At 39.5% G+C, this 23,128-nt stretch overlaps 2 protein-coding genes across 2 annotated transcripts; both read left to right on the top strand.

Annotated features, from left to right (window-relative positions):
- Positions 1-726: 726 nt before the first annotated feature.
- On the top strand, positions 727-4,825 carry timm10 (translocase of inner mitochondrial membrane 10 homolog (yeast)). The gene is made up of 2 exons (XM_003447987.5): positions 727-959; positions 3,720-4,825. Exons 1-2 carry the CDS (start codon positions 889-891, stop codon positions 3,913-3,915), a joined length of 267 nt encoding a protein of 88 aa, XP_003448035.1. The 5' UTR covers positions 727-888; the 3' UTR covers positions 3,916-4,825.
- Positions 4,826-7,466: 2,641 nt separating this feature from the next.
- Positions 7,467-22,025, top strand: unc93b1 (unc-93 homolog B1, TLR signaling regulator). The gene is made up of 13 exons (XM_003448036.5): positions 7,467-7,650; positions 10,047-10,163; positions 10,319-10,460; positions 10,568-10,721; positions 10,805-10,966; positions 12,506-12,635; positions 12,730-12,826; positions 14,411-14,535; positions 15,888-16,070; positions 16,233-16,506; positions 16,587-16,708; positions 16,797-16,919; positions 19,367-22,025. Exons 2-13 carry the CDS (start codon positions 10,047-10,049, stop codon positions 19,610-19,612), a joined length of 1,875 nt encoding a protein of 624 aa, XP_003448084.1. The 5' UTR covers positions 7,467-7,650; the 3' UTR covers positions 19,613-22,025.
- The last annotated feature ends 1,103 nt before the right edge of the window (positions 22,026-23,128 follow it).

The following is a 23,128-nucleotide window of genomic DNA, read 5'->3' as shown; positions in this document are numbered from 1 at the left end:
AATACTTTGGATTGAGCTCTGGTATCTATGGAGGCCCTTTGAGTGTCTTGCTGGAAGCAGGCATCAGAAGATGGGTACACTGTGGTCATAAAGGGATGGACATGACACACAAAGCAAGGTCAATCTCTGCTTTTATGTTTTCACAAACTTCTTGACCAACCATCCAAATACTGCAGAAGAAATGGAGACGTACAATTGGGAAGCAGTTTTTCCACTCCCAAAACCAAGCATCCGGTGGTTATTTGAGTTACTGTTGCCTTCTCATCAGCTTGCAGCAGTCTGCCCATTTTCCTTTGTCGTCTGCCATCCACAATTAATTTTTACCCAGAGAACTGGTGCTCACTGGACATTTGATCTTTTTCTGATCTCTCTCTGTATTGGAACATCTCAGAAGATTCAAAACGTTTATTGTCATGTGTACAAAGAAAAGCATTTCTCTGTACGATGAAATTCTTTCTCTGCTGTCCACACACAGATGCTGGTTAATATGTACTAATAGATAAAATACAAATAGCATGAATAAATAAATGGAGACAGAAGTTTCAGAAATACAGAACAAACCAACTTCCTCATTCTGATTTGAACTTGAGCGTTTTTTTTTTTGTCCTTCATCTCCCTGTGAGGCTCTTATCTTACTTTGGAGAAATACACATTCAAACACACACCAGTAGAGGGCGCACTTCCTGCTCTCTCCGCTTTCTGCTTTTTGAATCCAACTTTATTGTCACCGGAAGTATGTGGAGGAAACGGTACACACGTGTTTTCGTGCAGGTTTGAAGGTTACTGAAGCAGCGGGTAGTGCTCCTTGCTTGCTGTCCGGAGGAGAGGCTCAGCGGGACGGCGTGTTTGTGGATCGAGACCCGGTGTGAGCAGAACTGAAGCGGAGCCATGGATCCTGTGAAGGCGCAGCAGCTGGCGGCGGAGCTGGAGGTGGAGATGATGGCTGACATGTACAACCGGTAAAGCCCAAACAAGCTAACCTCTCAGCTAGCCACAGCAGTCTGCTGTGAAGTGTGGCGGCTTTTATGTGTCAAACTTACATTTATTTACAGTGTGCCAGAATAATGTGCAAAGATAATTACTGTTTAGTGAAGCTGAGCCTGTAGAGCTCATCGTTAATGCGAGCAACACCTGATAAAGTCAGTGTCCTGCTAAAAAGCTCATTATTATAAAGGCCCACCAGCCGGCATGTTTAAGGCAAGGGGAGGCTTCTACTAAAGGGTGGCAAGGGTTAAATCCAGTGTATTTTAAAAAGAGCTATACTGACTAAAAATTAAAGACCTGAGTTAAGTGCTTAACTCACTGAATTTTCTTCACATAGCACAAATTACAGTATAGGCACAGTACGGCTGTTACTCATAATATAAAGATGTGTCCTCGTGTCATAACACAGTAATCTACTTAAATGCCGTCACTGGTGTAAGAGTAAGAGTGCATTCATTTATATGCCTATAGCTGCCCCCCGGTCATTGTCTTTGTTGTCTTTGTTGAAAAGCCCAAGTTATTTTCTATTTGCAAGAGAAGCATTGATAATGATTTGCTATGCGCCAGTGCACAGGTCAGTGATGAAATACATGTGTTGTAAATGTGGACCTAAAATGCAGCGCTCACAAAGGGTTTCTCTTTATCACGTCCACATATAGTTAAAGCAAATAGGCTGTGTTACCTGATGACAGGTGTGTGGATTTTAATGTTCTTTTTGGCTTACAAAAAAAACCTGACAAAAAACAAAAGAATTAATTTAAGCTTTTATTAAATTAAACCTCACTTTAAAATACCCCCAAAAAAACAGTTAAGTGATTTTGATCACAAGTATTTTTATACTTGGAAGAAACCTTTACAGCACAGACCTGCGTCTCTGAATGAAGAAAAAACTAGCCTGGTTAATATTTATCCTTTAACGACCTTGCACAAATTATACATTCATGTGCTTTTAATAAAGTCTTGCAGTTAAAGCCCACCGAGCCCGAGTCAGATTCAGTCAGTTGCCAAAGAAAATAGTTTTTGTATATTTTTTTCCAAGTGTGTTTGGCTTGAGAAAGATGAATAAATATACGTGAGCTATGAGTTATTGGTTTGTTCAACACAGAGCAACAAACAAGCAGTTCGCTTGCTTTACTTTTTTGACTGAGGTTTGATTGGCTCTTGGCTCTCTGTCATTTTGCTGGGATTTTCTTCTGCAGTAATTTGATGGCACCCAGTTTTTGACATCACTCCATAAACCAAATACTATTTTTTGTTTACATTTTGTGGATGGAAGTGAGCAATAATTCTATCAAATTCTAGTTAAAATTTTCTGAACATTCATATGATACCTGGCAACATCTTAGAGCCATTAAAGATGTCTTACTTGCCACCTGATTATTGCTTGCTCATACGTGATAATTCCCCTTTTGCCTTTAGCATAGATATAAAAAAATTGGTGGAAACATTCCTCAGAGATTTTGGTCTGTCTTGACGTGATGGCGTCACACAGTTGTTGGACATTGTCAGATGGGCCGTTCTGTTTAGTTGGCTCTGGTGGGCGAGGCATGTTATGTTTGTTTGTTATGTTTAGTATCTTTTCACAGGAAACATTTTGACATGTCAGTAAGTTGATAATGTTTCAGATTTGGGTTTTTTTTTTTGGTATCCCAATGCTGGCAATACTTTTACAAGTATGTTGTGTAAAATAATGTTTTTAACAGTTTAACTGTTTCTTGTAGTTCACCACAACAGTGACAGTAACTGGGTCTTTCGGGCAGTTAGAGGTGTTCGTGGCTTATCGTCAGCCTTGTTGCAGTTTTTTGAATTCTGGGGCAGGATGTGAAGAACCTAACCAATAATTTTAGTCGGGTTAAAGAAATAATCCACTGAAATGTAATTTATCAGAATTAGCAGTAAGGTCCTATCAGGTCACCACCCCTGTGTGTCCTAAGGCAAACGGTGATGGTGACCTGCAGAAGGACCTTAAGGCTTCTTCTGATGAGCATGGTGTTGTATTGAAAGACGTTTGGCTCGATGAAGTGCTTTTGGATAGACTCATTCAGCACCATGAAATGAGAGGTTGATGACTTTCATGTGAAATGTTTTTTGAGTTTGGTCTCTTTGTGAATCTCCTGCAGTGAAGAGGAACTGGGTTTAATGTCCGTCGGTGGTCATGTGGTGTTTGTTGGGCAAGGATGTATGAAATTCTGTCCTTGGGGCTTATCCCTGTGAAGACTTTGAGGACAAAGGAAGTAATTAGTTGCCATTTAACTTTTTGCTAGTTCTGGTTTGAAGTATATAATTAAACTGAATCTGTGTCCCTCCCTGCTCTGATGGAGGATCTGTGTCAAAACTGGGAAGCACATTTCTGCTGTGACATGAACCAGAATACATTTTATTTGCAGAAATTCTAAATGCTCTTCTTAAATGCACCTTTTCTTGACCTAAAAGTTGGTTAATTTAACATCTTTAAGAAAAGAAATAACTGTTATATCAGGTAATGTGAAAATATGAGTTTTAAAAGGAGAGTCTTTAAATTCAGAGCCAACTTTAGGTTCACAAAAACAACTCCAGCAGATGGCGCTGTTCTGTTTTACTAAGTGACTGTTGTAAGCAAGTCATAATGGGACCCCACAATAAGGTGCTTATGCATGAATACATCATCTAGCAACAAGTTTGTTATGTTTTAAAAATGTCTGTATCATCACTCTTAATACTGAAGAATCTTGACTGTTTCCTTCCTTTCCTCTCAGAATGACTAATGCCTGCCACAGGAAGTGCGTACCGCCACATTATAAGGAGGCAGAGCTGACCAAGGGTGAGTCAGTCTGCCTGGACCGCTGCGTGGCCAAATATCTGGACCTTCACGAGCGGCTAGGACGCAAGCTGACGGAGCTCTCCGTCCAGGACGAGGAAATGATGAGGAAGGCGGCTGTGGGGAGCGGATAGATGCTGATGAAGAAAAAGTGGAGAATGATGTGGGATCAAAAGGTCATGGGGATGGGGTTAGCATGTGTGGCTTCAAACAATGAGAGACTTGTATTTTAATTAAAGGGTGGGAAATTAAAAAAAATAAATAAAGTGTGAAGTTAATGCTGTCGAGGGTCCGCTGAGAGAAACTGCCTCTTCCTCAGAAACCTGGTGGATCAGCAGCATAAGGACACGTTGAAACTGCTCACAGTGGACCAGACACTCTGGATCTTTTCCACTTTCTGTATGTTGAGCCTGGACTCTGGAAGTCACCTGAAAATCTGACTGAAAAGGAGAAAGGCCTCTGACGCTTAACATCAGAAAGTTAGAAACCAGAAACCTGGTTACATGTGACAGGTCCAGACAAATGCAAAGAATCATTCAACTTTAATCTTTATGTCAATTCACCCTTTGAACTGGGGTCAGATTTTTCTTGTTTGGTTTTGGAAGGCACTGAAAGTAAATATAGACTCTTTGCAAAGCTGCAGTTCAACCCGTGGAACTAGTTTATTTACAGTTGTCTGTCATGCAGACATGTCAGTCCTGTGCAACACCTCAGAAACAGCGAATCATGGGTCAGGGCTTGCACAGAATTCATTATGGGCTGAGCCAAAATGTCTTTTTTGTACTATTCATGGTTTACTCTTTTGACCCTGGTTGGTTCTTTGTCATTAACAGCTCAGATAAAAAAATAACAATGCCTGAATTTTGCTCATTTTGTCATGCTTGTGTAGACTGTGTTGTGCTGTGTGTCAGTGGACCATGTTTTAGTGTGTGTGTCTCTTTTTCTTCATGTTTAAACCACAGTGACACAGCTTTTCATCTGCACCGCAAAGAAGCTGCACAGTGTGCTGTTAACTCTAATAAAGCGCTGTCATCATGTAGCCTAGCTTCATGAGTGTTGGAAGTATTTATTCTGGCCCTCACACGAGGTTTGTGGCATGGTTCGACTTCACTCTCACGCAGTATGTGGACAACAGAGTGTGTGTGAATGAATATACAGTAACTATAAGATGATATACAATGAAAGCTTGTGTGATTATTACAGATACAACACGATGTTTTTCTACATTTTGAAAAAAAAAAGGTTCCCAAATCTTTTGGATATATAATTTTTGTAATTTTGCTGCTGTACACCACCATCGAAGATCTATAGTTTATTGCAGTTGTTGAACTTCCGTTTGGTACTTGTTCACTGGAACTCTCAATATGAAAGCCGATGAGATGTTAATGCAAGTGGAGGAGGCTATTATTGAACTGAAAAAAACAGACTAAACCTATTGGAGAGCTAAAAAAAAAACTAGAAAAATTTGCATTTCCTGCGAAAATGCTGTGTGGATGCCTTAACGCTGAAATTGCGTGCTGAAAAAGCTGAAAAAGATGAAAACTTGCAAAAAGTTATATGGCGGTGAAGAAACTGAAAATTCTGCTGAAAACAGGTGAAGAAGCATAAAATGTTTGCTGAAAAGTGATGAAAAGCCAAAAACTTCTACTGAAAGGGGTAAAGACAGAGAAATTGTTGCTGAAAAAAAACATCGCCCTAAGCAGGATTCGAACCTGGCCCTCAGGCAGCAACTCATCTCACTGAGCCAAAGTCATTCTGACAAAGAAGAGGTGGAGAGACTGACAATTCTGCTTAAATGAGCAGAAGCTGCTGAGAATTGTGCTGATAAGAGGTGAAAAGGCTGAAAATTTTGCAGAAAAGAGGTGAATCAGCAGAATTTCAGCTGAAGAGGTAAAGAAGCAGAAAGTTGCGCTGAAAAGAGATGAATCAGCAGAATTTCTGCTCAAAAGAGTTTTTTCTGAAAACAGCTGAGATTTGTGCTGATAATAGGGGAAAAGGCTGAAAATTGTGCTGAAAAGGGGTGAAAAAGCTTAAATTTGTGTTGAAAAGAGTTAAAAAAGTTTAACTGTTAAGTGAAAGAAATGTTGCCATAAGCGGGATTTGAACCCGGGCCTCCCAGTCTGAGAACGGATGCTCATCTCACTGAGCTAAAACACAGCTCAAACCGGCAAGGAAAACTAGTGACCCCACTGATAATATGGCAGAAATGGGCAAAAAATATTGCAAAAAAAATTCAATATCTCAAAAAGTATAGAGGTTATGAGCACCAAAAGTCATTAGGCATTAGCAGAAAGAGCAGAATTTTTTTTAAGTTTGAATGGCGAAAATCGGATAAGAACTGAGGGAGTAGTTAAGTGCCAAAAAGTGTACGGAAGCAACTAGAATAATATAGTGGAATAAAGAATAAAGAGAAACAGGAACTCAATAGTGTGGAAGCCCTTTAGGGCATCCACACAATTACTTTAGGCAAACAATGTGGAATGCACTCGTCACCTCCAAAACACTAAAGTTCTGATACACCACAGAAGACAACTGCTTTACAATTTCTAGCCAGGCAGGACGCTCTCAAGGAGGGAGGCTGATTAACCGTATCTACAATCAAGAGATGCAGATGCAGAGGGTTTAAAACATGAAGCAAACCACTGGTTACACAAGAACAGGAAGGCTAGATTAGACTTTGCAAAGAAACATGTCAAAGATCCTGCAGACTCAAAATAAAAAACCTGTGCTCAAAGGAGAGACACACCTTAAGATCTCAAGTACTGCATCATCTGTCATACATAGTGGAGACAGTGTTATAGCGAGCATGTATGGCGGCCAGTGGAACCGGGCCACTAGTGTTTATTTGTGACCAATAGAGCATGCTTTTCAGTTACTGAAGGCAGAGAGAGCCACAAACAAGCAGCAACCGAAACCGGCTTTCAGCTTTTTATCCATAATGCAGGCAGTGTCTGGATCTAAAGATCTTTCTCTAGAATAAATAAAGTTAGTGCATTTTTACTCCTGTGTACCAGCATGATGTCACCAGAGCAGGAACAGCAATGCATGTTATTTTTTTATTAAATGTATAATTAATGAGTTCACTGCAGCTTTCGCACTGTGCAAAGCCATCTGGTGGGTCGCTCTGAATCAACCAAACCGAGCAAGTGTGAGACATTGTTGCTCCCACCGCTCAACAGAACAACACGTGTGATGTTATAACAGAACTGCAAACTGCGCAACTGAGACGGAATTATAATAACCGGTGAATTTCAAAGGATTTGCTTCAGTATTAATTTTATATATCCGCTTTCCCATGCCCACTCCATCCCCAACCCGCGATACCGCGCTTAATAATTCATAATCATTCTTAAAAGTCCCGACACACACACACACACACACACATGTCTGGTTTGTTATCCTCGTGGGGACATCCCATTGACATAATGCTTACCCTAACCCTAACCATCAAAAATGAATGCCTAATCCTAATCATCAGCCTAAACCTAACCATACACTATTTGTAACTCTGACACTAAAATCACATTTTGAGCCTCAAAAATGCCTTCAAACTCGTGGGGACGGGCATTTGGTCCCCCATAGGTCCTCACAAAGATGCCTAAACATGTACACATACACACACATACACATGGAGAGTGAAGGGGGCGTGTTTCCTAAAATCGTGTCTGTGGCTTTAAGAGAAACAGGCACCAGTGAGGAAGTGAAGATAACTAACTTTCGTTTCCTCCACGAAACTTTTTATTTATACTGCACCTAATTTCAGAAAGGAGAAGTAACGACAACAGGGTCTGAAAGGGACACAGGGACGGGGATGTCCGTGTGTCTCTGTCCCCGTCTTCATTCTGCTCCAGCCCCGCTACACTGACACGGTAAGTGAATTTCAGGGTAGATGGCAAAACACGGTCGTGATTGTTTTATGAACGTGGGTTTGACTGATAACTTTGAAACGCTGAAAAGTCAACAAGACCTGGATGCAAACTGCCATGAAAGTAATAACAAGGGTCAAAGAAATCTGAAATAAGGGGTTAAACGCAGTTACACCATCCCGCACGTTTTAACTTTCATAGTTTCCATACTGGGAAGGAAAAGAGAAGTCAGGCAAACATAAGGCTTGTGAATGAGTGTGAAAGGTTAGTTTGTTAACACAGACACGCTTTTCTGACGATAAATGTGTTTTGCTGCTAATATTTTTAAAGAAGATGCATCACATCTGCTTTTATAAAAATGCAGTTTATAATTCTGGTTAAAAGTTTCAAAAAAGTCATAAAACAAACAAAAGACACTTCAGTAATTATTACAGGAGAAGGGAGAGTCCATGAACTGTGAATGGTAACCTATAATAGTAATAAGAATAATATTAATTATGCAAAAGAATGTGATGTAAATACAATTTAAAAGAAACAAAGGAACACTTCTTGTAGGGCCACTTCTCCTATGCAAGTTAATTTTCTATAGTTGGGGGTTTGACTCACCAAGTAACAACTTGATTTGGCAAGTTGTTAATTCAAAAGTAGAAACCATTACCACTTAACAACTTAAACAGGGTCTGAGGAGTGAGGCCACAAAGTGACTGCATGTATTTACACTTCTGTTATTGACTTGTTGGCCTTTAATATGTGAAACATATGTCAAATGTATCCCTCATGAATGACGTCATTGAGCTACAAACAACATTCCTGTCACAATGTAGAAGCTGCTGTCGGTTTTTGGCAAAGCGACTTTTATATATCCTTTATTTATCCAGTTGAAAAGCCTCACTGAAAGGAAACATGTTCTTTAAAAAAGTGATCTGGCCAAGAGGGCAGCAGAAACTGCAAAAATTTAACATAACGGTTGTATAAAGAGAGTTCAATAGAATAGGACTTTAATCGTCATTGTACATGCACAATTAAATTATGGATACTCCACACGAACTATGCAGGAGTATATAAATAGTAATAGTAAACAGCAGAGATGTACAGTCCAGAGGAATCTATACAAAACAACAGAAAAGCACAGTGGCCAAAAAAGACTGGGTTGGTTATAATGTAGCTACAATAACGCAGACTCATAAAGATACTTGCAAAACAGGCCATTTCTTAATTTCATATATAACCCCTGTGTGATTTCTGTTCACCAAAGTCTTCCAACATAAGTAAAGACATTAGACATCAAAACAAATTGGAAACATTGGAAATCAGTTTTTGGCACAACACCAGAACTGGTTGAAAAGGTCCAGCGTAGAATAGTGGACGGATTTACAAGCGGCAAAATTGCAGTGATGTCATAAATATCACCAGCTTTTTATAAAATGCATTGCAGTTTGTGGTGTGGTGATTCCAGTATTACTACAGAGGCATAACAATGTAAGAAGAGTTGAGAGTATTTAGTTAGTTTTAGTTATTTAGAAATGCTGCAGTTGTTTAGCTCCAAAAACACATGTGAAGGTTTTGGACTTTTGTAGCTGCACCGTGATCGGCACGCGTAATAAACGTGCAGCTCACGGTGCACGGGAAGGTCAACCTGCCACACACTACTCATCTTTTTTTATGTTTCATTAAATATGAATATGTTGTTGGACTTTTACGTATAATTATTTCACTTGAAATAAAAACTTGCATAACATAAGTTAAACAGTCGTGTGTTAAAGTATTCATTCAGCTAGTTTTTAAAGTAAATGAAAATATTATATCCTGATGTGAATGTGAGTAGCCCCTTATCTGAACATATCCTCTATATAACTGCCGCCCCTATTGTATGATTTCTTAATATTTGTATTAAAATAGCTTTTCAAGCTTTAAAAGGTTTTGGCTCTTTGTATTGAGAAACAATTAAGAGGAAGTATGGCTTCTGTAATGCTACAGGGGAAAAAAAATGCTGAATCGTGACAATAAAACATTTATGCATTTTTCTGAATTTCAACACAATCTCACTTTATAACGTGTTCAGTTTTAAAGCTATAAATACATGTGCTAAAATTAGCCAGTTATGTTTTGTCTCAGAGTACTGAAACCAAAAATAAATGAACAAAATACTTAAAAATAAATCAGAAAATGCATCTAAACTGATTTGGAGTCAGGCGTGTTTAATACAACTTTATAGTAATTACACTAATGATATTTACGTCTGCAGTTAATTTGATGTTGAAAACTTTAAGCATCTATAGAGTTTCGTTCATGTGCAGCAGCTTGAAAACCACGGTGGCTGCAGGTGGCCGATTGGTTTCGATGATGGCAGAAGGTGCAGTGAAGTACTAATATAGCGTGCTGCTTCTTCTGGTTACCAGATGGAGGCAACTGCCGATGAAGCTTTGATCCCTCATGATGATCAGTTTGTAGTGCCTCCAAATGGCAACGTGAACGAAATGCTTAATGTGGACCACGAAGACAACATGCAGGGCCAGGTGAGCTCAGCTGATTTCAGAAAACCTTCATAAATCCAGCTTCTCTGGTTGTCAGTTTCAGAGTTGTACGGATCAGAACAATCCTATTTTAATTTGATAAACACGTCTCTGCCTCTGCTTAAGTGTTGCATAAGTTTTTGTCCTTCTTTCCTGAGGTGGAGGAGTTTTTGGGCCCACAGGCAGATTACAACGAGGAGGAGGAGGAGAAGAAATACTATCGAAGGAAGAGGCTGGGAATCATCAAGAATGTTGTTGCAGCCAGTATTGGAGCCATGATTGTGTACAGTGTGTACATGGGTGAGTTTCACTGAAGATGGGGTGCTGAAACTGGCAAACAGGCACATACAGACAGGGTAACTTGAATACTTGTGAACATTTACTGTACCTGTACATGTGTGCAATAGGCCTCCTGCAGATGCAGTTGATCCTCCACTATGATACGACCTACCGTGAGGTAAAGTACAGCAACCTCGGCCTGCAGGACATCGACCAGAAGATGCTGATGGGGATTAATGTCACACCGATCGTAGGCCTCCTGTACACGCCTCTCCTCATCAGGTAGCGACATCAACTTACGTTTCAAAACATGTCTTTATATAAATGTCCCTGCTCTTCCCTTAAGCACCCCGTCTCACATCCAGGTTTCTAGGTACCAAGTGGATGATGTTCCTGGCTTCGGGGATCTACGCTCTCTTCGTCTCTACCAATTACTGGGAGCGTTACTACACCCTCGTTCCATCGGCTGTGGCCATCGGTGTGGCCATTGTGCCCCTGTGGGCCTCCTTGGGAAATTATATCACACGGTAAGAAAGAAGAAGTAGAAGTTTGGGTGGGAGGAAATGTTTCCTTAACCCTTGGTGCTTCTTAAGATTTAAAGAAATTAAAAAACAAACAAACAAAAAACAAACCAGCCCAAAAAAACCCAAAACTGTAGTAACTTTTCAGGATATTCTGTTCCAGTGCTCTGAGAGGGAAGTAGAAACCTGCTGCTCCTCTTGCCGCATTCATTCTTTTAAAAGCGAGCCAATCACGGGCCTTTTAACAGCCGATCAGGTAAAACGATAAACTAGCAGAAAGAGCAACAAAGTCTCCATGGGAGGCACAATACAATATTGTAGTGGGCTTTGTGAGCAGACTTTTAGATGAGAGAGGACGGTTGAAATCTAAAAAAAACCCCAACTTATAAAAAAGGCTTTAGTGCGGCTCTTCGGTTCATTCTCTGTGAGAAACACGCCGTTTCAGCTCCTCTCTCCAGTCCTTTATTGCAGCTTTCGTCTGACTTGCTCATGAGCAGAAGGTTTGAACAGCAAGTGGAGGCCTCTGTGGTCACAGCCAGCTCCATGTGTCATAGTGACATCAAACAGCCAAGACTACAATAAAAGTGTTTAGAGCAGTCTGAAGCTCTAAACACTTTTGGCTACCAGGAATTATTTGTTTATATGCAGACATCATTACTTGAAACTAAGTGTTTATTATGAGTAGCTACAGTATTTAACAGAGCGACAGAAGAAGATCTCAACTGTAGGCAGTAGTAGAGCTCTGTAAAGAACATTTTGCTATTGTAGTTCTTCAAGCAAAAATGGGACTCTTGGAGTTTTAGAGCCAGGCACAATTTTCCTAGTAGCTAATCGAGCAATGCTCCATATTGCTGCTAGATGTAAGGTCTAATGTTTACATGTTTCATGTGGATGATAAGACCTGCTGCTCTGTGAAGACACTGACAGTTAAAAATACATTCAGGCTGAAGTGGACTGTAGACAACTTTCAAAGAATACCCGTCCCTACGTCACGTGTCCCTCCGGCACAACAAAGCTCTCAGAAAGCATCATCGAGTGAGCATTTTTTAAAATGTCTTTTCACCGACAGATGTAACAAAACCTTGTATCAGTTTAATCAATGGCAGACTGAAAGAACAATTTACCAGGCTCTTTGTTGTATTTCTTTTGAGCCGTGCTGCACTGACTACAAGCCGAGATCTTTTTTCTGTTCAGTTTGTATTGATCTTTCTTTTTATTATAAATGCTGCTTGCAGAATCCTTTTTTTTTTTTTTGCTCTGATGTGTTTTGCCTTTTATGAAGTCGCTAAATCCGAAAAGAGGAAATGTGAATGTAAAGCTTGTTCTCGGGTTCTTTACACCTCTTGAATATAGACCATTTATAGGGCAAAGCGTAGCTGTTAAAGTGTGAAACAGAGACACACCCTATGTGGTTTTGTAGCATAGATCTATTTAAACACTTCATACACAGAGGCAAGGGTCTCGTGTGATTAATTGAAGATAAGTACAAAATAAATACCTCTAAATTTGTTTTCTAACACCATAAACACTCTCACATGTGTGCAGGATGGCACAGCAGTACTATGAATGCGTCAACTACAAGGAGGAGCACGTGCAGGAGCAGAAGAAGCTCCCAAAGGGAGCGTGCCACTGCTATATCATCGTCTTCCAGTCGGTCTTTAACATCATTTTCAATGTAAGTCTTTCAGCTTTCCCTCATTAATGATTTCATTAATATCATACTGTTTGCTGAACAAATGGGCAAACCTTTTTCTTTTCTTCTACATCAGCTGAGTTTTGTCTTCGCCGAGTTCCCCATGGCCTTCGTCCTCAACAACGTTTACCTCCATGACAACCCCCACATCCTCGCCCAAGTGAAAGTCTGCGGTAAAGACACGTGCCACCTCACTTCCAGTGGCGCCTCAGTACAGATACACCACGATAAGCTCGGGACAATAAGAGTTCAATTTACTTCCATGTTAATAGTGAAAGGAAGAGTACGGGAAATAGGAATGTTTATCAACTTTTCAACTAAATCCATCATCATTCCAAAAAAAGAAAACAATCTATCCTGTTAATTGTGAGGCTGTCATTTAAAACCAGTTAATTCATGTAGCTTTTTCTATTTATAACAAATTATATTTTAGGGATTTTAACTCCCATCCCTGCTTTTTATTTTGTAAACACACACGAGGAAGTCCATCAGTCTTCCCGTCTTACTTTTTATTAGTTCCCCTAGTGCCTTGTGGAGTGTTTGGAGGATTCAGAGTAATCATAGACAAACACTTTGTTGCCCGAGTGTTAATATTGGCTAGGCAGAATGTAATTATGGAAAAAGCTGACACAGCCACTTTATGTTACCTGGTTTAATCCAAGTACTAAAAGTAAAATTACACACTTCTCTCAGAGACCAAACCACAGCCAAACCTGGAGGCTCGTTATCTCACCAGGTGCTGGAAACAGGTTGAAATATCCACATATTGTTCTGTGTCTGCTGGATTTGTGAATTTTCAATTTCAAAAAGCAATAAAATGTCAATTTGTATTTTCAACTTTCAGTGCAAATTTAAAATCTGATGTTCAGTATTCAATCTTATCTACAAAGACTGCTAGTGATGTAATGATTCAGCCTAATTACTCTACATGACAATGATCCCTGCACTGCCAGTGCAGAAAAAATATACCTAGATAGAAAATCACAGTCACGGACTGGTCTGCCCAGAGCCTGATCCTCAACATTATTAAAGCAGCGTGGGATCGTCTTGACAGAGAAATGAACAAAAGGCAGAAACAGCTAAAGTAGAGCTTTGAATGTCCTTCAAAAAGCCCACAAGCTAGAACTGTTCAAGCTGTTTTTGCCTTATGCAGGTTCAATAAATTGCTGCATGCCTCTAAGATTTTTGCACAGTACTTTCAGTACTATTTAAGCACCTTGATCGCAGCTGCTTTTTTAAAAATCAGCATTTACCAACTAAACAGGTGGTAAATAAAAATAGTTGGAAACATTGGTGTTATTCAAAATGAAACTTAAAGAGAACTTAATGAGAAACATCACCAACTGACAGGCTGTGTCACTGTTTCCCCATTCAGATGTTTTCATTAAGAGGAAGTAGGTTTACTGGCTAAAACACACACATTTTAACAGTAGGAGGAAACAGAACTAAGGTAGAGGATCACACGACTGTAGCTGACCTCTTCGAATTACATCACAACTGCATAAAGAACTGTTTTCTTCAGTCTGCAGCTCTGTTAGGTTTTATTAAATCAGCATTCCTATCTACCTTTCATCCACTCAGAGACTTTTAAAGCATTTTTGTAATTTTATAAAGTACGGATGCAATAAAAGTAAAGTCTGTAAAGTATAGTTTGTTCCTTAAATGTACAGACAGACACTTTAACAGTCTGTAGGACTAACACAGGCTGTTTGGCTGACATTAGTTATCTTCTAATTTCTTTCCTGCCCCTAAACCAGGTGCTAAAGTCACCGGATTGATCCCTGGCTTCAACAACACCGTGCTGAAAAAACTTCCAAGCTCCATGCTGCTCATCAAAGTGGAGAGCGTGCTCATGGGCTTCGCCTTCCTCTCCATGATCATTGTGAGTTCTCTTCCTACACAGGCACATAAACACGTGGACTCGAGGTCGGAGGTAGTCAGTTTGTTTAGGTGTTTGTTTTCTAATTATCTAGACAGGCTTTTGTATAATCTGTGTCGCTGTTTCCTGTTGTGACGTTCTTGCAAAACAACAATAAAACATCAGCATTAAGTAGTCACTAGACAAGCATATAAAACCAAAACAAAGAGCAAATTACTGAGAGAAAATTGAATTGGGTACCCAAAAATGCTCTGATGGAATTAACACAGAGCTGAAACGGTAATCTTATTCTTATAAATCCCTGTGTACATCACTTTCTCATTAAAAGATAAATGTAAAAATGCTCTGAGGAAACCATTTCAGATGGAATTACATGTGATAAAAGACTTGCAAAGTTTTCTTAAGAATGTTTGGATTTACAGAGAAGAGAAATTAATTCTTAGATAATATCAAATCTTTATAAATAAAGGAAAAATTAAGCCTTTTTCGAACCTGTATTGATGTCTAAAATATGGCATGTTGTGCGCAGCTGAGAACCTCTCTCACAGTTAGCATGTGTAACCCACGAGAAGCTATAAATATTCAATAAACAAGACTTTCAGATTGATGTTATAAAAGAAGTCACAGGAGAGCTACCATAAAGAAAGCTGCAAACTATGAAGCCGTTAACAGAGATGCAGCAGAGCGCCGCAACTCCAGGCATCCTTTAAGGCCTGCGTTAGTCTTGTAGCAGAGTTGATTGGGACATTCATCAGCTGTAATTTTTGTGCTTGAATGTTCCATATGAGTTATTTTACAGTATTCTAGTATTGTGAGCTGCACATTATGCCATGTTGTGGCATCTTTTGCCCTGCAGTGTTTTTGCAGGGTGATCCAATCAGACGTTTTGCAACTGTTCTTGTGGCTACTTGCAAGATGTGAACAAAGTACTGGAAAACACCTCGTAAGGATACTCAGAGCTCCGGTATTAACAGTCAGCGAATTGGGATTCTTGCTGGGAAGCTGGCATCCATTTGGCTTAGAATTTGTTCAATGAACTGCTAGAAATGATGAAAGTGATGAGACTGTAAAACTAAAACAATAAGCTAATAGATGCTAAAACACTTTTTGTCCGTCTACTATTTGGAGGCAAAATAGTTTAACACTCCATGTTTAACACTTTTCACTGACTTTAGTCTGTACCAACTGGGTACCAGCTGCTAGTTTAAGAGCTAATATTGCTCTCAGGCGTCTGTTGTGTTTATTCTATTCTTAGACTTTTTTAAAACCTCACCATGGGACAAAAACAAACTGAAGCACAAGCTCCATTGAAAACGATTCTGAATAAAGTGATTTCTGTGTGCTGCTACTCACAGTTCCTCGGGCTGTGTGGGGCTGCCTACCGCCCAACAGAAGAGATCGACCTTCGCAGTATAGGCTGGGGAAACATCTTTCAGCTGCCTTTCAAACACCTGAGGGACTACCGCCTGCGACTGCTCTGCCCCTTCTTCATCTACAGTGGATTTGAGACGCTGTTTGCCATCTCTGGATTCACCCTGGTACTAAACTCATGCAGATTGTCTGTACAGTAGTTTAAGTTTGTTAAAGAGAAACGGAAATTCAGGGTGTAGGATTTAAGGATGTCATGAGAGAAAGCAGAGTCGTGAATCAGGACATAAAATGTTGAAAGAATGTATCTCTCGCCCCTTCTTTCTCAACAGTCTTATGGTGTGTGTACTTTGGGTCTAAATAAACTGTGGCTTCTCATCGTCGTCTACGGCCTCTCCGCCTCCGTCTTTTCCTCCCTAAGCCTTTCCCTCTTACGGCTTCCACGCTGGGTGTGTCTCATCAGTGGTGCTTTTGTGCATGGAGTGCTTGTCGTGGTTCTCATGGCATTTTCTCCAGAGCCAAATCACCTCAAGTATGAGGGCCCTCTACTGGTGATCTCTGTGCTGTGGGGACTCGGCACCGCCCTGAACAAGACAGGCGTCAGCAGTGAGTATCATCCATGGTCTCCGTGTTTGCATGTCTTCAGCTATGACACATGACAACATGAGTTCCTCTGTGTGTTCCAGCCCTACTCGGGATGCTGTACGCTGAAGAAAAGGAACGCCTGGACTTTGTCTACACCATCTATCACTGGTGGCAGGCAATCGCCATCTTTATAGTCTACCTTTGGTATGGTCTTCCTATGAGGGTATGAGACTCAGTGTTTATGTCGTTAGTTTTTCCCTCCATTTTTTTGTTCCTATTCTAACCTATTTTTTTCTTCACTTTCCTTTAAGGCAAAACTTTCCATACTACTAGTCACTTTGTTGCTGGCTTGCTGTTGCTATTGGGTGATGGAGCGTCGCCTGGCCAAGAGAGTGCCATTCAGACTGCCTCGCATCCCTCGGCCGCGACACAAGGTAACTAGTCAGTCCATCGAGGATCAATACATGAATGTGGTCTTTGTAATAAGCCCTTTTCAAACATGATTTCTGCATATTTTCAGGAAAATCAAAGTTGTTTTGTGACGTTCCACACAGCAGGAGATTTTGTCCGACATGTTTTCTCTTCGGTAAAAAAAAAAAATTGGTGGCACCTGATTAGAGCACGCAGAGCAGTGGGGACATGACAAACTCAGTGGGAACCTTGAGCGGTTTCTTTGCTCACACAGTGTGTTATAGTCTTTACCTGAAGTATAAGGTGACACACGGTGTAACATAAAGAGTGGACACTAGCAAACTTTAAGTCAGAACTAATGGACAGGCCTCTCCTCTGCTATAAATCATTGTAAGTCAACAAGTTATATAATTAAAGAAGGAAAAAGGGGAATAAAATAAGGAGGAAGCTAGACTTCAGGGTCTCCAAGGCTAGATCCCTGGACCTCTGGACCCCTGCTCCAACACCACCACCAAAACCATGAAAAAAAAAAGAAATCGGAGCTCTGTGTTAAAAACATAAAAACATCGAAGACTATAAACTAATTAGGCTCTGCTGTTAGTCACAAACAGAGGAAAACAGTTGGCAGAGAACGTGGCAAAGAACCCCTACCAAACTTCCAGATTCTTACAGGCAAACTTACTCAAACATAAAAAGACAGCGGAGTTGCCTAAAGTTATGATTAAAGGTCACGTTTTGAATTTTACTGGGCTCATCCTGAAAACACAGACCACAGTGGCCAAACCGTAAGGAGTGCTTTAGTAGTGCTGGATCGAAGCACAGTTTCATTAATGAGCAGAATGCTGATCAGCTGCAGCACTCAGGTGTGGCAGGCTTTTCTCATTTCTCTAATTTCATCTCCTCTGTCCTCCATCCGCCTCCTTGTCACCTTGAAATGGGTCTTAGTACATCATGCTGGAGGATGCTTCAATTTCTAAAATCCACCTGAAGGGCAGAGGCTATAATTGAAGATGCACACGTGAAGTGTTTTCATTGTCAATTTATAAAACAGGCACTGGCACACAGCTGAAATATGCAAACCATGGCCACAGGGGCACTTGTTAAAACCTTGTATTCATATGTTGTTTCAGTTATTTAATGTCATCAGACTCTGTGCTTTTCATAGATTCTGTGTGCGTGGTTAAAAGATCATTCAAAATCTTGTCACATTGTGCCATGTTATCAATCTAATTAAAAGTGTCCCTAAATATGAAACATGTTCTGAGCACTGTTAAACCTCACGTAATAAAATACAGCTGTAGCAATTTATTATGCAGCTGTGACCAACTTCATGTTTAATTGACATTTAATTGACTGTAAACTGAAGCTACGCAGCGAGGATCTCGTTTTGCCACCTGACTCCAACTTCTCATGTTCCTTCGTCAGCTCTTCGACATGAGAGGAGTCGAGTATGTCGACTTTTCTGTGGACATATTATAGTGGCTTTAAGATATATTATTTTAGATTTAAGATATACTAAGATATTATACATAAATCAGAATAAAAATATTCTGATTGATCTGAATTTTTGGTTTTGCAGTAAGGCAGCAGGCAAAAAATAGTCTGTTTAAAGAAGATTGAATACAGTGCTGTTTATCAACTACACCACAAACTGAGCAGTGACGCATTTTCTGCACGAGCTGTCATCGTTTCTTTAGATTTCAACAACAATCAGAGTACTTCTGTGATATTGAACTGAACATATCATAAAGGTCTCTGTGGGCCTTTGGGAGGTGACTGTGTTTGAAAGCAGACAATACAGGCAATTAGTGCGTGTTACCGTATCTGACGACATCCATACATATTCCTGTATTTCTGATCATCTGAAAAAAATGAAACCCTAATTAAGAGGCAGCTGATTATTTTTCTTATGCTCTGGCTAAATTTAGTTTGGGGCAAGCCAAAAACTCCCCCACGCAGTCTGTAAGAACTTTTTCTTTGAAGAGGAATGAATAGATATAAGCTCATTATGTTTTCCTTTTTTTCCTTCATTTTCTTTTGTAGAAAAAAAAAATCACACCAAAGGCAAATTAGTTTTTCAAACATAGTTTACAATTATCTGCAAATGTATGAGCAGTATTACCCATGAAGATGTCCTTTAGGACAATATCTGAAAATAATATTACATGTCTATCAAGTCCGTGTCACCGTTTAAACATGTGTGAAGTCACTGAATACACATAGTTATTGTTACATTTGCATTATATTCAACAGGCTGTTGAGAGATTGTCTGCTTACATAAGCGTTTTATATAGGTAGAACATAGTGTTTTGTTATGGGGTTAGAATAGAATTGCTAAAAACTGATTTGTCCTTCTTATGGAAGAAGGTAATCCAAGGATCAGTGCATTTTATTGTGAAAAATGCTACGGCATACTAAGCTAGAAACGTGTTTTGACATCAGAGCAACTAATTCAACTTTTTGTCCTCAGGTCAAAGGTTACCGCTACCTGGAAGAGGACAACTCTGATGAGTCTGACTCGGAGAGGAGCGAGGAGGACGACGGAGAAGACGAGAGGGAGGAAGACGACTATGATGTAGTGCAAAATTTGGACGGGGAGGAAAGGGACCAAGAGGGTTGGTATCAGGGAGCTAACTCACCCAGAGCCAGGAGAAGAGGAGCCGAGGGCCGTGGACAGGAAGACGCCCGTGTGAATGAGAGCGGCGGAGAGATTTGAGAAGAGGAGAGGAAGACTTAAAATAGCACTGGATGCTCTTTTTTTCATTAATATTTCTGTAACTTTGGTTTGTTTTTCAGTGGAAAATATAAAAATTAAGAAAAAAGCCCCAATAGTTTATAGTTTTCTAACTTTGAAGGAAAGCTATAGGTAACTGCTTAACTGAAATTACAGTCATCAATAAGAAAAGTACACCGGCTTTAACAGCTATATTGTTATAATACATCAGCACATTCTGGATAAAACAAAAAATTCGAGTCCTTTTTCTTTCTATGTAAACTGGCTAACCAAATGATAAGTGCAGAGAGCATTTCACTTCATCAGAATTTGTTGTTTATTATTGAAAAAAAATCTGCATAGAAAGACTTGAAAGCAAGCGACAAAATGAAGGAATTGATTTTCTGAGTTCAATCACAAGTTGTGTGTTTTGATAGAAAAACAAGCCTGCCTCTTGTAAGCAACATAAAAAGCCCCATATTTGTTGTTTTAATTCCTTATAATTTCAGTATTTCATTTAATAGTGTTTGGACATTGGTCAGAGAATCTGGAATCACACAAGGCATTGTCAGAAGCTCAGAGGACTGTCTGCTGTAAGATGCAGAAGATGAGCTTGAATATATTTAATGAAGTGCAGCATTTAGCATCTTTCCTATACATTTAAGAAATCTAAAATAATATTCAGAAACAAACAAACAAAAAGGGCTACAGCCACACGAGCTATATGCTAACATTAGCATGTAGCCCTGCAACATTGCTTGCTGCGTCTTGGTTTGTAGCAGCTGATACGGTGGGTATACCAGACACTAGTTGCATAGTGCATGTTAAAGCTGAGAGTACATTAGCATTGTATCTGTGAACTTTGCTCTGCTAATAATTGTTGTTATTGCTACAAGTTGATGATTAGCCGAAGACAATGCTAAGTCCAGATAAGGTTCATGCACTTTAAAATAGAGTGCTACAAATGGAAACCCACTAATTTCATTCTGACAGGGGCATTAGATGAAGGGTCAGAGATGTCAGTCAGAAAATTAAATTAAAAAAACAAACACTCATACATAACTTAGTGTTTTGTACATGTCAAAACAGTAAAGGGCCAAATATGCTTTTTGAACCTGCATACATACAGTATCATTTCACTAAAGTATCAAAGGGTCTAACATAGAAACCTTTTTGCTCATGCAGTAACTGCTTTTCTGTGCTGAATGATTATTTCTAATGACGGCTACACTCCCAAAGATGTGAAAGTGTAGGCTATTTAAAAGACAGATGTGAGTGCCTTGAAGACTTGCTTTGTTAGTGGAGTCGTGTTTAGAGCCCTCAACTCAATATTATAATCATAGGCATCGTCATGTTTTTATGTTTTCTAAAAAAAACTTGTGACATGACAAGCAAGAGGTAGATCTGACAAAGAAACACTATGGTCGTAAAGTAGGAACTTGACACAATGTCTCCACACCCTAAAGCTTACTCAGTCTATTTTAGTTTAAGTATTTTTACAAAGTGAACATCATGCTGTATTAAATAAGATTTGAAAATAAGACTTGAAACTAGAAATTGACTCCATGAAATTATCAGGAAAGTGTTTGCTGTGGTCACAAATGGAGTGAGCATTACAGTCAACTTCTTTCAAATGTTAATATATCGGACAATACTTTGGAGCCAGAGGAGTCACCCTCTGCTGGCCATAAGAAAGAATACAAGTTTAAGGCACTGCGGTTCCTCTGGACTGAAAACTGAAGTCTAAGTTAAACTGTCATTCAATCTATGGCTGGTTTGCCGTCATGTCATGCAGAAACACTTGCTGGAACTTCACCATCATAAATTTCACCTGTCAACTATTTGCCCTGTAAAAATGAGGGAATTCTGCACATCACTGTGCAGCCTTTGCTGTGTATATATACCAAAACTTTTTCTTATTGTGTCTATTTTACTTAAATGGGTTTCATGTCTTTTGTTTTACTTTGTATTCATGGTTTCCGAGGTGACTTTAGATTTACTTGACAGCACTCTGTATTCCCTAATCTTTCAGAACCGCAAGCCTAAATGTTTTCATACAGAAACCTTCATATATATATAGATATATCTATATATATATGTATTTGTGGTTTTCTATAGTAGTTTTGTATAGTAAGGTTGGATGTAATTGAACCACAGCTTCTTCTTTTCCAGTCATCAAGGTACAGATTTCTATTTTAACCAGCTGTAGGAGGAAGGAATGTAATCAACATCCTACGGTGGACATATAACATTTAATTTAACTTTATATGGGATTGTAAGTGTTTTAGAGAGCTTAGCTGCGTTATTGCCGTGCTGATGTTGTTCAGTTTATGTAATTTCTGACCCTGAGAATGTATTTTGTGCTTTTCTCCAGTATAAACATGCAGTTTGAAGTAAAAAGATGTGCTGAATCGAACTGTTGTTGACTGTGATGTTTACGTCTGACAGGCGGGTGGTGTGTTGTCAAAGTCACTGACTTTATATTAAGGTAGTGGTGACAGCTAGAGTCATTACCATGGAAACCTGAAAATGTAACCAGAGTGTAACCAGTACAAGGAACAGCAAGACTGAAGTAAATTGGTTTGCAATTATTCTCACACAGAAATATTTTTATAAATAATAGGCTACTTCAATGCCACATGAGGTATTCATCACTCGTCCACAGTTCACAAGAATCACTGCTCCTCCTACAGTATTGGGCAGAATTTAATTAAACCTAAACACAACTGTCATCTAAAGTTTATTTGTTGACTGGGCACGAGTATCACTACTCATCCTAGATTATAATGTTCATAGAAGTGTTTGTATGTGCCTCTCTACCATCTATAGATAAATCTTGTAATTCGGTTTATTTATGGCAAAATAATGTCTTAAGCTAGGTGCTCACGAGCCTGGGCCATAACATACGATTCTTCATGTTGAAGAACTCGAAATACAAAATAATAAAAAAAAAGATTAAAAATACAAAATGATGCAATAGCTTGAAATCTCACTGCCACATGCCGTGTAACACTCGTATCCTGTTATTTTGATGATATTGAGTTTAGTGTTTGTGATCATGGAGGGACTGGTTCCATTAGCTGACTCCCATATGAGGAAGGTGTGGTTGGGGCCTTTCTGTCGCTTTTATTGTAACACCAGTAATATGACAAATATGGCTGTTTGTGCATCTCAACTTCTCAGTGGATTTGAAGTTTCTTTTGTTTGTGCAAAAGAGAAAACAAATAAGAAATGGTACCACTTTCTTTCTGTACTTCACACGTTACAATAACCTGTGAATTTTGGTGGCTCATGAGCTGGATGAGCTACTTCGCCACGAGGTACACATGTAGTGCTGATTCTTCAGCTCAGGTACGACTGACACCTTAATAGTTTTACACAGTCTAGTATGTGATCACGTCTTTATTATTCACTGACTTTTGTTACTGTCCTGTCACCTCGCTCTCAGTGCTCATTTGGGAGATCAGCTGATCCAATACCGAACACTGTCCTGCATTCTCACACAACACAGGAATAACG

The sequence above is a fragment of the Oreochromis niloticus genome, linkage group LG6, assembly GCF_001858045.2.
Source record: "Oreochromis niloticus isolate F11D_XX linkage group LG6, O_niloticus_UMD_NMBU, whole genome shotgun sequence".
In the NCBI taxonomy this organism is placed as follows: domain Eukaryota; kingdom Metazoa; phylum Chordata; class Actinopteri; order Cichliformes; family Cichlidae; genus Oreochromis; species Oreochromis niloticus.
This window is presented reverse-complemented; position numbering and strand designations above follow the sequence as displayed.